Raw genomic sequence first — 17,657 nt, forward strand, 5'->3', positions numbered from 1 at the left:
AAATGACAAGATTTCATTCTTTTTTATGGCTGAATAATATTCCATTGTATATATGTGCCACATCTTTATCCATTCATCTATTGATGGGCACTTGGGTTGCTTTCATAATTTGGCTTTGTAAATAATGCTGCAATAAATAGAGGGGTGCATGTATCCCTTTGAATTAGTGTTTTTGTATTCTTCAGGTAAATACCTAGTAGTGCAATTATGGATCGTAGGATAGTTCCATTTTTAACTTGTTGAAGAACCTCCATACTGCTTTCCACAGTGGCAGCACCAGTTTGTGCTCCCACCAGAAGTGCACAAGGCTTCCTTTTTATGCACATTCTCTCCAACATTTGCTTCTTGTGTTTTATATTTTAGCCATTCTGACAGGTGTGAGGAGATACCTAATCATAGTTTTGATTTGCATTCCATGATGATGATGATGATGAGCATCTTTTCATGGGTCTGTTGGCCATCTGTATGTCTTCTTTGGAGAAATGTCTGTTCATATCTTCTGCCATTTTTAAATTTGGTTATTTGTTTTTTGGTAGTTCAGTTGTATAAATTCTTTATATATTTTGGATACTAACCCTTTATCAGAGATGTCATTTGCAAATATATTCTCCCATTCAGAAGGTTGTCTTTTAGTTTTGTTGACTGTTTCCTTTGCTGTGCAGAAGTTTTTACTTTGATATAGTCCCAGTTGTTTACTTTTGCTTTTGTTTCCCTTGCCTCAGGAGACATATCTAGAAAAAAGTTGTTAAGGTTGATGTTGGAGAAATTACTGCCTGTACTTCTTCTAGGATTTTTTTTAAAAATTTTTTTTAAGATTTTATTTATTTATTTGACAGAGACACAGCGAGAGAGGGAACACAAGCAGGGGGAGTGGGAAAGGGAGAAGCAGGCTTCCCGTGGAGCAGGGAGCCCAACGTGGGGCTCGATCCCAGGATCCTGGGATCATGACCTGAGCCAAAGGCAGATGCTTAACGACTAAGCCACCCAGGTGCCCCACTTCTTCTAGGATTTTTATGGTTTCAGGTCTCACAGTTAAGTCCTCAATTCATTTTGAATTTATCTTTCTGTTTGGTGTAAGAAAGCAGTCCAGTTTCATTCTTTTGCATGTAGCTGTCCTTTTTTCCCCAGTACCATTTGTTGAAGAGATTGTCTCTTTCCCATTGGATATTCTTTCCTGCTTTGTCAAAGATTAATTGACCATATACATGTGGATTTATTTCTGGGCTTTCTGTTTTATTACATTGATCTATGTGCCTGTTTTTGTGCCATATTCTTGTCCTTTTAATGTATGATTTTTAATGTTCTTTCATTCCTGATATTATATATTATGTAATAATCATTTGTTATTGGTGGTTATAATTGAATTCATGCACCGCAGGGTTTTTTCTCAGCTTCTCCATTATCATCTGGGCCTGATGCTCTTTGTGTTGAATAGCTTCTTGATAACTTTCTCTTATTTCTTACATGGAAATTGCTTGGCTTAAGCACTCTATCTCTCACAGGGTCAATAATAGTAAACTTCATTCTTTTAGGAAATTAGTTATTCCATCTAGATTTTTCAAATGACTTATACAGGATTGTGCAAATCCTTTAATGGTTTTTAAAAAGTTTTCTTGGTTTCAGTAATTATTCTTCCTTTGTTATTTCTTTGAATATTTATGCTTTCGCTTTCTACTTTTTTTTTGTTTTTTTGCTTGATTAAAAATGAGATTTGGGCTTTTTTTTTTTCCCCAAAGATCCAACATAATTTAATTTTTAACTTCATTGATTTTCCATTTCTGGTTTTTCTTTTGTTTTTATTTTTGTCTGTACTACTTCCTTCCTTCCTTCCTTCCTTCCTTTTTTTTTTTCTTATATTTTTCTAGATTTTACAATTGGGAAATGAATTCATTTATTTTTGCTGCCTTACTATTTTTTGCTTTTAGTATTTAAATTTATACATACTTTTTGATTATTGTTTCAATTGTATTCCCTTGATTTTAATGTGCAGTGTTTTCATTATTACTTTTTAGAAATTCTGTAATTTTGATCTTACTTCTCTTTTTCCTAGAAATTGTTTAAAAGTTTAAAAAAATTTACGTTGAAAATTCTTTTATTTTGATTCTGTTGTCAACTTCTGGTTTTATTGCACTATATTGGAGAATGTTATTTGCATAACGTCTTCTTAATGGGATTTGTTGTAATTTTTTCCTGGACTTATATGTTCAATTGTCAGAAATGTTTCCTGTCATATAAGAAGGTAAATATCTATTTTGAGAATGGGAAACTCAATATACATTTGTAAAATTTTCTTTATTGAATATCTTCTTTAAATATTCTATATACTTAATTTTTTTTTTTTTTTACCTATCTTGTGTCATCTAGTCATTTTTATCTAGTCGTCTTCTATCCTGTTTCATGAATGTGGTTTTTATTTGTTGCATGGATATTCATAACTCTTACATCTTCACTTTGGATTGTGGCTTTTGACATCAAGTTTTAGCTGGAAGTTTACTTTGTCTTATATATGAGAATTGCATTTCTTCATTTTGATTATTCTTATTTGCTTAAACCTTTGCACATTCTTCGGTTGTTTGCTTTTTCCATAATTTTTAGTTTCTCTTATCTCAGGCATAGAGTTGGTCTTTCCTTTTAAAAGCAGTTTGAAATTTTTTTCTTTTAAGAGATTGAGTCTATTTTTATTCACTAATAGGTTTGGCCTTACATCTGTCATAATGCTTATGTTCTAATTTTGTTATATTATTATGTGCCCTGTGCACTATTTGCTATGCTTCTTTCTCAATGTGGTCAGTTTTAAATTTCTTTTTGCCTTGCCTTTCTTTGGGATTTAGGAAGTTTATGTTATTCCAGTGCTCTTTTTCCTGCCAGTTTTATTGAGTTAATTGACATACAGCACTGTATAAATTTAAGGTGTACATCAGAACGATTTTACCTACATATATTTTGAAACGATGACCACAAAAACTTTAGTTAACATCCATCACCTCTCATATAGGTCCAAAAAATTTTTTTTCTTGTTATAAGAACTCAGGATCTCTAGTCTCTCAGCAGCTTTCAAATATACCATACAGCAATGTTAACTACTGAGGGTCTTTATACAAATACCTTTAGTCGTCTATAAAAATACAGTTTAAAATTCCTTTAGAAGCCTTTTGCCTTCCTTAGGCATCTATGCTTTGTGTTGCTAACTTTAAATGATACCTTATCTCTGTGGCAGTTAATGAATTCTATTTTCCTCTTTCCTTCATCCTCTTCTTATTTGTTTAATGATATTACTTCTACTTCGTCAGATTATGTAATATTTATAAACGATTTTCCATTCATATCCCTCCTTTGCTTCAAATCTGCAACTAAATATATTCAGTGTTCATCACCAGCCCCTTTACCAATAATTCCTAGTCACCATTTTGGTTTATGAAGCTTCTTCTATAGTGTATTCCTTAGGAAGTGCTTGTGAATACAGTATTCTCTGAATTCTTGTATTTTAACATGTTTTCTTTGTTCTTGCTACTTGAATGACAATTTGGCTGTCACTGTCTTGTCGCTGTCATTAGAAACTCTTGTCTCAGTGCTTTTCACGGTTTTTCTTTGAATTTCTTTGAGATGTTGTTCCATGGCTGTTATGTGTGCTTCTGATGTCAACCTAATTGTCTTTCCTTTGTAAGTGGCTTTGTCTTTTCATATGGAAGCCTGGAAAGTTAAAACAAAAACCTTTATGTGGAAAGTCTAAGAGCATAATTTATGTCTCAGAATTAAGAATTCCACTTATCCCAGAATCTTTTTAATAAGTGGATTCAGGGCTTCTTTTAATTCTGGAGTATTATCTTGGATTGTAGTTTTTAAAATATGTATATGTATTTAAGGTTTTATTGATTTATTTTAGAGAGAGAACATGATTGAGAGGGGCAAAAGGACAGGGATAGAGAATATCCGTGCTGAGCACGAAGCCCGATGCAGGGCTCCACGTCATGACCCTGAGATCACTGTCTGAGCTGAAACCAAGAGTCAATCACTTAACTGACTGAGCCACTCAGGTGCCCCTTGGATTATAGTTTTAAATAGAAGTTCTGTTACATTGTTTTAATTTATATCTAAGGACTCTAATTTTAGATATGTTGCGACTTCTTGAGCTAACTTCTACCTCTACCACTTTCCTCACCTTTTTTATCTTTTTTAAAAAATTCATTTTTATTGGCTATGTTTAGTTTTTTCTCTCTCAGTGCCTTTAAAAATTTAAAGTTAAATATTTTCTCCCTTAGTTTCTAGTAATTTAATTGTGATAGCTGAGATTATTTTGTCTTTTCAATTTATTTCCTGCGTTCTTATTTTATATCATCCTTGTTTATGTCTGAAAAATACTTGTGTAACATTAATCCAGGTTATGGCATTTTGTTGCAGTTTTTTCCTGCTTCATGTTTATTTTTGTGTGAGGGAAATTTACTGAAATGTTTGGATTCTCATTTTCTGTTTTTCATTTAGTAGTTTTGTTTGGATATTGTCTGCAAGTTTTCTCAATTTGAAATGTTTTAAATATATTTAGACCTCTAATAGTAGGGGTATAAAAGTTTGAGTGGCTTACTAGGCTTCTTATTTCTTGAGCATCTCCTTTTTATGTATAGTAAAGTTTGATGTTTAATTAATGGAATTGTTTATTGGGATGGGTTAAGTTTGTCTTCTGTTGGGGAGGTGGAGAAATGAGAAGTACAATGTGTGCATTTAAGATTTCTGTGGCACATTTAAGAGTAAATGTCCAGCAAGTAGTTAAATCCTGATAAGGAGCTCTATCTCATTTGGAGAGGGGAAGGAATTGGAGAGTGAACAGAACTGGAAGGGATTATGGCAGGAGCCTGCTTCTCCCTCTGCCACTCCCCCTGCTTGTGCTCACTTGTATGTACTCTTTCTCTCCTTCTCTCTCTCTCATTCTCTCTCTCTCTTTTTCTCTGACAAATCTTTAAGAGAGAGAGGTAAAAAAAAAAAAAGAATGGGTGGATGAAAATTCAGGTTAGTGTGTTGGTTTGGTGGCAAGATGTTGACTTCTGTTTTCTCTAAAGAAGTGTAAATTGTCACCGGTTGAGAGGGAAAAGGTAGTTTTGTTGATTTAGCTGTGTGGAAAATGTGGCCCAGAGGAAAGTAAAGAAATAGAAAAGCCGTGTTGAAGTCTCGTTGAAGCTGGAAGTTATAGTCTATGTGACTGTCATACAATTTTCCCCCTCACATTGCTATACTTATGTTATACTATACTTATACTATAGCATTGCTGTACTGGGTCTGAGGAGGCTTTCAGTTTGATTTACTGAATATTGAGGTTTGCCTAAGCAAGTGCAGCAGATGAACAGTGAGATAAAGGGATGAGAATTTCAGTTAGCAATTGAAATACTGACAAACAGTGTTTAAACTGGGTATGAAGAGACGTGAAACCAGGACAGGACACAGGATAGCAACAGACATAATTTATTGGATACTTACTACATGCCTGGCTCTTTTCCCAGCATTTTATATGCATTCTCACATTAATCTCATAAATCACTGAACTGTAAGTAAAAAAAAAAATTTTTATCCTTTTACAGATGAGGAAACTAAGAATGGAGAAGATTAATAACTTGTCCAAGATCACGTAGACATAATTTAATAACCAATGAAAATTCCTTTCACCAAATTGTTGAAAAATCATGTTACACCCAAATAGTCTTTCTAAAATATAGAAAATGTTGATGAAACTATTGACTCTACTGTTTTTATGACATTTTAAAATATTAAAATATTAACTATATTTTTTATTTTTTTATTTTTATTTTTATTTTTTTAAAAGATTTTATTTATTTATTTGACAGAGACCGAGATAGCGAGAGCAGGAACACAAGCAGCGGGAGAGGGAGAGCAGGCTTCCCGCCGAGGAGGGAGCCCGATGTGGGACTCGATCCCAGGACCCTGGGATCATGACCTGAGCCAAAGGCAGACGCTTAACGACTGAGCCACCAAGGCGCCCTAACTATATTTTTTTAGATACTTATTTTTTCTAAACAATAATGCTAAACCATAGCAGTAGAAATATAAAGATACCGTGTTATTTGAAAGAATTCAACATAAAAGAAATCATAAGACAAAGGATAGTTAAGACCCCAACTTTTTGGTGGCAGTGGATCAGCTCACTTTTATGAATCTTCCCTTCTGTGCCTAGAGATGTGCAAGGCACTTTCACAAAGCCTCTTATTTTGTTAAAAGAAATCTTATGACATTGGGAATATTAATGTCACTTAGACAGTAAGGTCAGATTAAGACAGATGAATTAATTTATCCAGAAGTGCATTCAGTTACACAACAGAGATAGAATTCCAGGCCTAGTTTGTGTGGTTCCCCTCTCTGCATGATTCCTCCTAAACTTCTTGTCTGTTTATTTGGTAAGCAGGGAGAAGCTTCCCTAAGTCTTAGATCTTCAGTATATCTTTTGGCATGCTAGAGGTTTGTTTACAAACTAAGAATCAACCATGTAGTAAGATCAAAGTCAAAATAAAGTATTTAACAATAAAATAAGGAAACTCCTCAAAATTAAATTATATTTTAATGGTCACCCACCTGATTTTGAGGGTTGTGATGGCCACAAACTAAGTTATTCTCCATTCTTTTAATTTTTTTGTGGGTAAGTACCAGAGGCCATAGCATGAAAGGAAATACACATTCAATGCAAGTTTTACATGTCTGTTGTTGGTTGAAATTCCTTCTTAAAAATAGCTGCTTTTTGTGGAATAAATCATCTTTGACATTAGCTGTAGAAACTGGATTTAGAAATAATGTTTAGTGTAACATTTTTTCAATTCTTTTATATTAAGAAGGAAATTAATAATAGGATAGCAAAATAATAAATTAGAGCTAGGGACATGCTATATGCGTTTTTTCCACCATTCAAACAAATATACATGTACAAGGTTCTCCAGGCCATGAAAGCAATCAAATGATCAGGTTAGGTTCTGATTACAATACTGAATTTCACAGGTTGTGTATTGCCTTTAATTATTTTATGGAAAATGGCCCCAAAGAAATCATCCTTCATCTCCCAATGAAACATTATTCAGGCAATCAAGAGGACACTTCTAGGTAAAGATGATTTACCACCATCTTTTGATAACCAATGTGCATAATTTTACAACAGCAAATGCTTTAGCCCTATCCATCAATGTTTTTCCTCATTTCCTTTATCCCTTTGAAATTAAACATTTAAGAATAAACAACCCATTTCTCCTTCCTTGATATGCTTTAGTGTTTATAAAGAAGGGGACTATACCTTCTCCTCAGCGCAATTCTAAGTATTCCTAGTAATAAAAAAAAAAAAAAACTCATGTAGATGTTTCTTCCCTTTAAAGAATGTGCAAGTCAGGAAAACAACACCTATATAAACAAGATACCTGTTGAACAGCTTGGCCATCCTAAAACTCCGTGCCAAGTGTAAAGCTATATACAGTGTCATTGTAGAGAGGTGTTGGTAAGAGCAGAAAGGATGTGTAAGTATCTTGAGATCTGGGCTAGAGCGTGGTACCAAGGGCTACTGTATCAGCACTTTTTGGGAACCTGTTGGAAATGCTGATTCCTGTTAAATCAGAAACTCTGGAGTGGAGTCCACAGTTTGCAGTCTAACAAATTCTCCAGGAGATTCTGATGCAGCTAGTGTAAGAATCACTGCTGTAGATGATAAAGAATAGGTGACATTTTGTTCATATAATTATGTATCATGATGTACATGAAGTAGGAATAAAAATAAATCCTCAAATAATTTGGGGACTTTGTTATTGATAATCTTTGATGATGATTAGTTACTTTTTACAAAACCTCCTGCTAATTGGAAAAAGTAAGATTGGGTCATCAGAGAAGTAAGAGGAGAAATTTTTACCAGCCAAAGTAGTTATGTAATCCCAGATTTGTTTTTTCTACTATGTGACAACTGCCCTCCTCCATTTATATACAGAAGAGCTAAACTGCAGATTTACTTAGCAAGTCACATATGACAGTACCTGGAACTATGGGAAGGTACGTGGCCTAAAGACTTACAGATATGCCATGGTCCTCAGATCATCAGAATCAGCTGGACTTCTGTTAAAACCAAATGCTGGGCTCCACCATCTGGAGTTTCTGATTCATTAGGTCTGCAGGAGGGCTTGAAATTTTGCCCTTTGAAGTTCCCACATGAACTGAAGCTGAGCTGGCTGATGTGGGGGCCATACATGAGAACCAATGGCTTGGGTGAATCCTTCTGACTATTAATATGAATGTTAAGTTTAGGTATAGTCATTGCAGTATTTCCCTGTTGTATTAGGTCCTGACACATCCCTTTAATTTTTCAGACTTTTTGACCTAGAGATTTTAAACTTAGTGGATCCTACATATATCTTTGTTTCTCTTTGGTATTTTCATAAGCTTTTCTGTAGAACCCCAATGGCTAGCAGCACCCCCCCCTCCCAATTTGGTTAATTTACAGGAAAACATTATTCTTTGTTTGCTCTGTTGTCAGCTGTCAGCTAGTGTTTGTAAATACAGTTGGAACAGATGAACTATTTGGCTTGAGTTGGTATTTCACTGTGCTTATGAAATGCAAGAATTCACGAAAGTGGGAGAATCCATGTTCCATAATGTGATGTGGTTGAATTTTTTTTTTTTCTAAGTGCTGATTATGTTAGCCAGGTTTTATTTGTTCTTCCTTCTGTGATTCATTTTCTACGGTTTTGGGAAATTCATTAAAATATGAAACTATGGAAAACAATGTTGGCATATGCATCAGTACATTTATTCCGAGACTCTTTCACCCTTAGACCTATTTCCACTCAGGCATTTGAAGTATTTACAAGAAAAAGGCTTTTGCTTTCCTTTCTTGCTCTCATGTAGAATGAAGTGTTTTCTCTGGTATGAAACAAAGTGTGGCATAATTGCAGAGAACTTTGCTTGTTATGATGCAATACTTTGCTGAACAGAAGACAAAATCATGGCTCCTAATGACCGTTAGGTTTCAAAAAGCCTAAATGTTGGAGGGTGTGCCTGTGTTTGTATTTTAAGAGGCTTATTCCCCCTCTCCCCACCCTTTATTATACTGCCCCTGATAGTTTAATAGCTGTACTGATCTGTAAATATACATTTTAGGAACAAATTCAGCTAATATTTATTGTTAAGTATGTGTAGATACTTTTATGTACACTGGCAATTTGGGAAAAGTTTTGAGGATGCAAAAGGGTGGGTATCAAATAAGATGCTTAAAAAATTTGAGCATAGTATTTTAAAGGCATATAACTAAGAACTATGTTAGTTTTTACAGCCATCTAAGAATAAATATTTTAGGTGTTAATTTTAAAGAGGCGGATACTAAGGTAAGTCTCAAATAATTTCAAGTAATAACTTATAAGTAACTCCACTTTTAATGAAAGCTTTATTTTGGTTTTAAAATGCAACTGTTGGGTGGCAAGGTTAAATTAGAATGATCAATTCTGATAGATCCAGAAGAATGATCCAATGCATTGGCTCCATTCCAAGAGAATGATCAACTTTAAAAAGTAAAATAAAAATAAATATGAAAGGATTGATATAAACCTTGATCACATTTCCTTTGGCAATGAAAGTAATGTCCTACTGTCATAAGAATGAGTGTACAGTATCAGAGTTATTTTATAAATTAACTCAATTATCTGCTGCCATAATAGATTTGATATTTATATAGTCACTTCATGAATTCCATAATAAGTTATTTGATGTCAGGAAGGGTTAAAATCAATAATCTAGAAGGAATTTTTAAATTTCATATGTATTTTATATAATCCATTTTTACTTTTTATTTTATTTCTCTTATTGAGTACTAGAAGGCTTTTAACTTCTAGATACTAATTTGCTAACCCTTTGTTATTACATGCAAGTTTATTCTAATCTGTAGTCTATCTTTAGACTTTTAAAATATCTTTTGATAAGCCATTATATTTTTAGTATAGTCAGATAATCAAAATTTATTATGGTTTTATTACATTTTACTTAAAAAATTCTTCTCTGCCCCCAAATTATAGACATAGTTTCTTATGTTTCCTTCAAAAGGATTTAAAATTTTGTTTCTCATACCTTGGTCTTATTTCCTCTGTGTATGCATGTGTGTGATTATTCAGTTTTAATTTTTTAAATTATATTTAATAGTCCAAGTACCATTTGCTGCGGTTATAGTTCCTTTCCAGATACTGAACTTATTGAAGGCAGTTTTGGGCTCCCTTTTCTGTTCCACTCATCTTTTATCTCTCCCTGGGTTGGTGGTATACACTCTTAACTCCCATAGCTGGATATGTGTTCAGGAACAAATTCATTTCACCCTCTTGGTCTTCTCCTAAATTGTCTTGACTATTTGGTAATTTGTTTTTCTGCTTAAATCCTATAATCATTTTGCCACATTACAACAAAAATCTTCTTGGGATTTCTTTTGAAAATGCATTAAATTTTGATTAATTTGGAGACATCTAACATCTTTGTGCTATGAAGACTTTTTTTTTTTTTTTAAGATTTTATTTATTTATTTGAGACAGAGAGAATGAGAGACAGAGAGCATGAGAGGGAGGAGGGTCAGAGGGAGAAGCAGACTCCCTGCCGAGCAGGGAGCCCAATGCGGGACTCAGTCCCGGGACTCCAGGATCATGACCTGAGCCGAAGGCAGTCGCTTAACCAACTGAGCCACCCAGGCGCCCTGTGCTATGAAGACTTTATAGCTTCAAGACTGTGAATGAGGTTTTTTTTTATTATGTTATGTTAATCACTATACATTACATCATTAGTTTTTGATGTATTTTTCCATGATTCATTGTTTGCATATAACACCCAGTGCTCCATTCAATACGTGCCCTCTTTAATACCCATCACCAGGCTAACCCATCCTCCCACCCCCCTCCCCTCTAGAACCCTCAGTTTGTTTTTCAGAGTCCAGAGTCTCTCATGGTTCGTCTCCCCCTCCGATTTCACCCCCCCTTCATTCTTCCCCTCCTGCTCTCTTCTTGTTAAAAAAAAAAAAAAAAGTGAGTTTTTCTATCCATAAACAGCATATATATTTCCATTTATTTAGGTCTTTTACCTAATTTGTTAATAGAAATCTATAATTGTATCTAAAAACATCCTGTACTATTATTAGAATTTTTCTTAGATATTAAGTAAATAATAAAATAGCAAACAAAATTTTGAATATTTTTATTGAAGTATAGTTGACATACAATGTTACATTTTTTTAATTGAAGTGTTATAGACAATTCCAGGTGTACAATATAGTGATTCACCAATTCTGTATCAAGTATAGTTGCCATCTGTGACCATGTAACTTATTAATAATAATAACCTAGAAGTAATTTTTCTGTTTGTATCTAAGGTACTTTAATATGTAATGTTATATATTATTATTTTATAAGCATGCCTGAAAATGGAATTCTCTCTCTCTCTTTTTTTTATCTTCAAAAGGGAGAAGCAGGACCTCCAGGTGCTCCAGGTCAGGATGGATCACAAGGAGAGCCTGTGAGTACCTTCTGAATTCAGTTCTAAAGACTGAAGTTCTTTTCCTGTCATAAAATCCTTTATTTAAATACTCCTGTCAGGTTCCCTGTCCTTTGTTCAGTGACTTCCAGACTTAGAGGTTATAGCAGCTCTTTGTGGAACATTGTAAAATATTGAAAAATTTAATCCTTTTTTACAAAACAGGAAGAATGTCAAGAGCAGAAAATTCACATGCAGTATAAATTACAATCATGAGTACTCGTGCCCACACAAACAAATGGCTAATACGAACAACATGGTCTGTTGCTGAGCCTTCAGTCAGTGTCGCTTTGCCACTGGTTCATTGTTTTGTAGTATGCCCCCTGGGGTCATGTGTTCAATAAAAACTGGCATAAGGAAAAATGATTGAGAAAGTACTGGATCTGAATCCTGGATATATGTGTTTTCAGCAAGTGTGCCAGATGACTCAACTTCACTTACCATTTTCCCCAACTTTTATTCCTACAACTCATGGCCAACATTGGCCAACATTGAAATACCTGCTGGTCTCATTTTATTCATCAAAGTAACTTAAGGGGAATTTAAATTTAGGGGAATTTGCAGCTTATTTTGGGGATGACTAGGTTAAGAAATTTAAAAACAGCCAAGATATATTGCATTTTTTCACAGAGTGTTCAGGTGAGTACTCAGAATTCAAATATTGGGCAGAAGAGGGAGAGCAGAATCACCAAAGCTTTTTAAGTTGGGTGAATGGATTGACCTACTCTTAGAATCATTCAATCAAATATTTATTGAGTTCTCATCTTGTGTATTATAATGCACTGGGGTAAGTTCTTTACGTAGCTACTGCCTTCACAGAGCTTATAATCTAGTTTGGAAGACAGCAAAAAAAAAATGATGCAAATAATTACCAACCTGAGGCAGTTTATAGTAAGTGCCGAATAGGGAATTTAACATGGAATGGGAAGGCCAGGGTTTAAAGATAATTTCTGTCACATTCCAGCTGTGCAAGCTTGGGTAAATCAGTTCACATCTCTGAAAACCTTTCTCCTTATCTGTGAAGTGTACATACTTACGATACTCACTTTGCTGTGTTGTTGTGAGGCTTTCCTAGGAAACATGGAAAAAAACTATGAAAACATTGCACAAATGCATAGAGTTCTCCTAAGCGCAGAAAGAATATAGGTGGGAATACAAACTGGTGCAGCCACTGTGGAAAATAGTATGGAAGCTACTCAAAAAATTAAAAAAATAGAACTACCCTATGATCCAGGAATTGCACTACTGGGTATTTACCCAAAGAATATGAAGACACAAACTCAAATAGCTACATGCACCCAGATATTTACTGCAGCATTATTTACAATAGCCAAATTATGGAAGCAGCCCAAGTGTCCATCAACTGAAAATGGATAAAGAGGTGATTTTAGGGCGCCTGGGTGGCTCAGTTGGTTAAGCGACTGCCTTCGGCTCAGGTCATGATCCTGGAGTCCCGGGATCGAGTCCCGCATCGGGCTCCCTGCTCAGCAGGGAGTCTGCTTCTCCCTCTGACCCTCCCCCCTCTCATGCTCTCTCACTCTATCTCGTTCTCTCTCTCAAATAAATAAATAAAATCTTAAAAAAAAGGTGATTTTATATCTATCATCTATCTATATAGATATATGAATATTATTCAGCCATAAAAAAGAATGAAACCTTGCCATTTGCAACAACATGGATGAAGCTAGAGAGTATTATGCTAAGCAAAATAAGTCAGTCAGAGAAAGACGAATACCGTGATTTCACTCATGTGGAATTTAAGAAACAAAAGGGGAAAAAAGAGAGAAAAATAATCAGACTATTACAGACAACAACTTAATGATTGCTAGAGGGGAGAGTGGAGGGGGATGGGTTAAACAGGTGATGGGGATGAAGGAGTATACTTATGAGCACCAGGTGAGGTATGAAATTAATGAATCACTATATTGTACATCTGAAACTAATACAACACTGTGTTCACTAACTTGAATTAAAGTAAAAACTTAAAAAAGAATATAGAAAGGGAATCTTGTATCTTGAGGTGATCGAAAAGTTTTTACCAAGGATTTGGGGCTAGATTTGATCATAAAAGGATGACTGGGAAAGAAAGGAAGACCAGAGGGAGGAGCATGAGTGAAGACACACAGGTAGGATGGTTAAGTGTGTGCCTAAGAAATATGAAATGATCTGAAAGCGGCCCTGAGGCTGCAGTGATAGGAAGTGAAGTTGAGAAGGTGGGATAGGTTCATCATATGGAAATCCTCGACTGTGAATTCGGGGAGTAAGTTCTATTCACTTGGCATGGCAGTGATGTGAGAAAAAAAGAGTTAACACGATGCAGAGTAGTGCTTTAGAGGCAGTTATGAGTTACATGTATATGCAGGATGGACTGAAAGGAGAAGAGATTGGAATCCGGACACTAACAAGCTGGCTATTTTGACAGACTGGGCATGGGCAAATAAGGCCTCAACCAGGATGTGAATTGGACTGGAGTGTGAGCTCATATCTGACTCATAATTTTTATGATTAAGGAAGAATTCTAAGACTTGGTAACTGGATATGAGAACCGGATATGTTTGTTTATGTTCTTATTGTGAGAGAATATAAGGTGTGTGTGCATGCAAACACATGGGTGTGCAGGTACGCGAACACAGGGGGCCCTAGGGGGAAGGAAGACAGCTGAGAGAACGAGAAAGTTGAAAAGAAAGAGAAGAGGGAAATAAGAGGCAGTTGAAATGAAAACCAGGTTATAATTTGAGCTGGTTATGTTCTGAATCTTGGTGAGTCAGTTATTTGGAACTTGTGACTCATTTTCCCACAGAAACAATGTTAGAAAGGGCAGACTGACCAGCAAGTCTACAGGAACCATAATGTGACAGGAGCAGCGTATATTTACTTGAAAAATAATACTATTGCAATCCTGTTAATGAAACCAAATGGAATAGGGAATTAGAAATGCTTAAGGGGCTGTTTTCCTCTCCCAAGGCCGCCTGTTTCTCCCTGCAGCCAGAAGCAGATACTGATTTGTGTTTTCTTCTGCCCTGCCTACCCCCACTTTACTCAAGACTGACCTCTGTCTAGAACTTTTGCACTAGCGTAAATTTCCATCTCAGGCCCTTCTGATTTCAACCTTTTCTTTCTTTCTTCCCTCCCAACATTCACCGCATTCACAGAATGTGTAAGGCATTGGGTTTAGTGAGAGGGAAATAGACTGCCCGTGGAGGCTTACACCCTCGCAGAGGAGAGAGACCATAAAAGGATAAAGAAACAAAAGCTAAATCACAGAGTTCTAAAAAAGGCAAGCAAGGTGCTGGGGCAGGGAATGGTAGTAGGATAGTGGAGGTATTTAGAATATAATCTCTTCTAAACCAGCCAGGTAGAAAACTGGGAGTTACCAAGAGAAACTCTTCAGACTCTTTCCTACTCCATCCCACCAGATTAGGGAAGGCAAGAACTGTCCTTTGCCCCTTCTCTCCCTCTGTCTCTCTTTCCTGCCAACCGCGGGAGAGGAAACCAGGTTTCCTATGCCAGAAGACATGCTCTCTTAGGAAAGCAATTAATAGATTGAGCATCTAAAATTGGCCCACGTTATCTGGATAGAATTCTTCTGGTCTGTATTCTTTTACACTTAAGAACAGAATTATGAATTATTCTCTTTAGGCCATTAATGAAAACTTGGTTGTTAGAAGTAACATCCTTTGAGGACTGATCTTTACCATTTTTGGAAACGCTTTGAAAACAGGAAAAAAAAAATGGAAGTTTATGTATTTGATGACACAAAGAAATGAATACTCTTCCATTGTGTGTGGATGCTGCATATAAGTATAATGAATGATTTGGCCCCACTAAAAAGGACGTGTTCACTTTATTTGTTCTATAATGTGGCAGCCAAGAAAACTAATGGAGCTTAAGTTGGAAGGACAGAAGCTCTTAGAAAAATGCTTTAAAGCTAATTAAACACGGCTTATAGCAGCTGGATGATGACTCATCCCTGTAAGCTGATTGATAAATATGAACACTAACTGCTGGAATGCAAATTGAGGACAAAGGCTGTATTTCATTGGGAAAGGATTATATTGTCTAAAGTGCAATTACATTCTAATGGCTATACTTTGAATCTTAAAGCCTAGTATTGGTCAATCTTCGTAGTAATTTAGCCGCAAAGGTAATTTACTTTCTCAGTGGCAAACTATATATACCTAACTTCAATCCAGGTGACTGTAAACTCCATTCTACACTTGGTGGACTTATTATAGTTGGTTTCAACCATGTAATGCTGTGTTGAAGGATTATATAATCTTGTCACCCACTCAACAAACATTTACTGAGTGTCCGCCTTGTACCAGACATTATATTACTCAAGGAGAATGTGAAGATTAATTTGTCACAGTCGTGCCCTCAAGCAGTCATGAGCCAGCAGATGACAGTGTAGTAGAAATGTTAGGGAGATAGGCACAGGGGATCTTGTGAAGTTGGAGATGTGTATAACACTGAGTTTGGGACCATCTGAGCCCGATTCATTCTTTTCTTTTCAATAATAGCATTATTGAGATATAGTACACATACTGTATGGTTCACTTGTTTAAAGTGTATAGGGATATGTTCCTAAACAAGGGACTCTCTTAGCCAAATTCTGGAAGATAAATAGGACTTGGCTAGTTGTTTGGCCTGGCAAGGCAGAAACCTGTAGTATGTTCCAAAATGTAGAAGTAAAAAAAAAAAAAAAAAATCATGGTACTTTAGAAAAAGCTGATTCTAGTTCAGGCTGCTTAGGAGATTTGGAAGGAAGGAATGGGATAGAAATACAAGATGAGGTTGTGGGTGTAGGTAGCAGCCCTGTCTGTGTTGTTTGAACTTAAATCTGAGAATAGTGGGATCTTTTCAAAGGTTTCAAGTAGGTGAGTGAGTTGATCAGATTCAGAAAGTTTGAGAAAGATCACTCTGACAGCAGAATAGAGAATGGATAAAGGTGAGCCAAGGTATAGAGGACTGAGCCTGGCAGCCGGCTAGCTGAGCTCTGTCCCCTGCAGTTACAACCAGGCCAGGAACATTCAGAGTCGGGGGCAGCGCGAGTGGGACTGATTTGAAGTGAACTGAAGTGGAACCAGCAGAGCTTGAGGATTAATTGGATGTGGCACTTAAGATGAAAAAGGTTGATTTTCAAAGTCCTGCCTCATGGATGATGACACAGGAAGACCAAGCAATAAACAGAAAAGAGAGCAAGAAGAATCAGTTTGGGCTGGGGGAGGTGATCCTAAAGTATTTTCAAATGGAACCTATCTAGATAATAACAAAGGCATTTAAATAGGTGGCCTATGTTTTGGGTAATTAGCAAAGAATAGACACAACTAATAAAATTCTAATAAGAAATAGTGGGTCAGATTCAAGGAAATTTTAGGAGAATTTTGTGAATACTATGGATAGTAGGTTGAAAAATACTCCCCTCCCTCCCCCACAAGATCATCAGACTCTATTGCCTGAAACCTGTAAATGCTATCTCATTTGATTAAAGGGTCTTTGCAGATGTGATTAAATTGGGATATTGTGATGAGGAAGTTATCCTGGGTTATCTGAGGGGTGGCTGATCCCAGCTGAAAGACCCTAAGAGCAGAATTGAAGTTTCTCAGAGGCCAGCCCTGAGATCATGGTGGCTGATATTGGAGCAAGGCGGCCCCAAGTTGAGGAATGCTGGCAGCTCCAAGTTGGAAGAGACAAGGAATGGATTCTCCCCTAGAACCTCTGCGGGGAGTGCAACGCTATCAAGACGCAGACTTCAAACTTCTGGCCTCCAGAACTGTGAGAGAATAAAATAGTGTTGTTTTAAAGAACCAAGGATGTGGTGATTTTTTACTGCAGGCACAGGAAACTCGCACACTGGGCTTTTCATCTAGTAACATTTTATTTAGCAATGGACCCGTGTAAAAAGGCATGTGAGCACATACTGATACCAAGCAAACACTTGGCAGCACCTGTATTGATTAAAAACATTTGGGATTAAAGCAAATCAACAAGTTTAAATGACGATTTGGTTAAAAGCAAGGCTCTTCAGCCACCACTATGTTCTGATTCATAAATTTCGTTAACCTCTCATGTGTTTTTAAAAACTTCATCCTCTTCTCGTTTTTCTGCATTTTTTGCATCATTCCATTTAGTAA

The 17,657-nt window shown here is 36.0% G+C and overlaps 1 protein-coding gene across 2 annotated transcripts in view; it reads left to right on the forward strand.

Annotated features, from left to right (window-relative positions):
* The window catches only part of COL21A1 (collagen type XXI alpha 1 chain), a 138,903-nt gene that overhangs the window by 82,884 nt on the left and 38,362 nt on the right, over positions 1-17,657 (forward strand). For both annotated transcript variants that reach the window (XM_044917712.1, XM_044917711.1), the window contains one exon: positions 11,452-11,505. In XM_044917712.1, coding sequence (XP_044773647.1) covers positions 11,452-11,505 — 54 coding nt within the window. The remainder of the gene's footprint in view (positions 1-11,451; positions 11,506-17,657) is intronic.

The sequence above is a fragment of the Neomonachus schauinslandi genome, chromosome 8 (genome assembly GCF_002201575.2).
Source record: "Neomonachus schauinslandi chromosome 8, ASM220157v2, whole genome shotgun sequence".
Classification (NCBI taxonomy): Eukaryota; Metazoa; Chordata; class Mammalia; order Carnivora; family Phocidae; genus Neomonachus; species Neomonachus schauinslandi.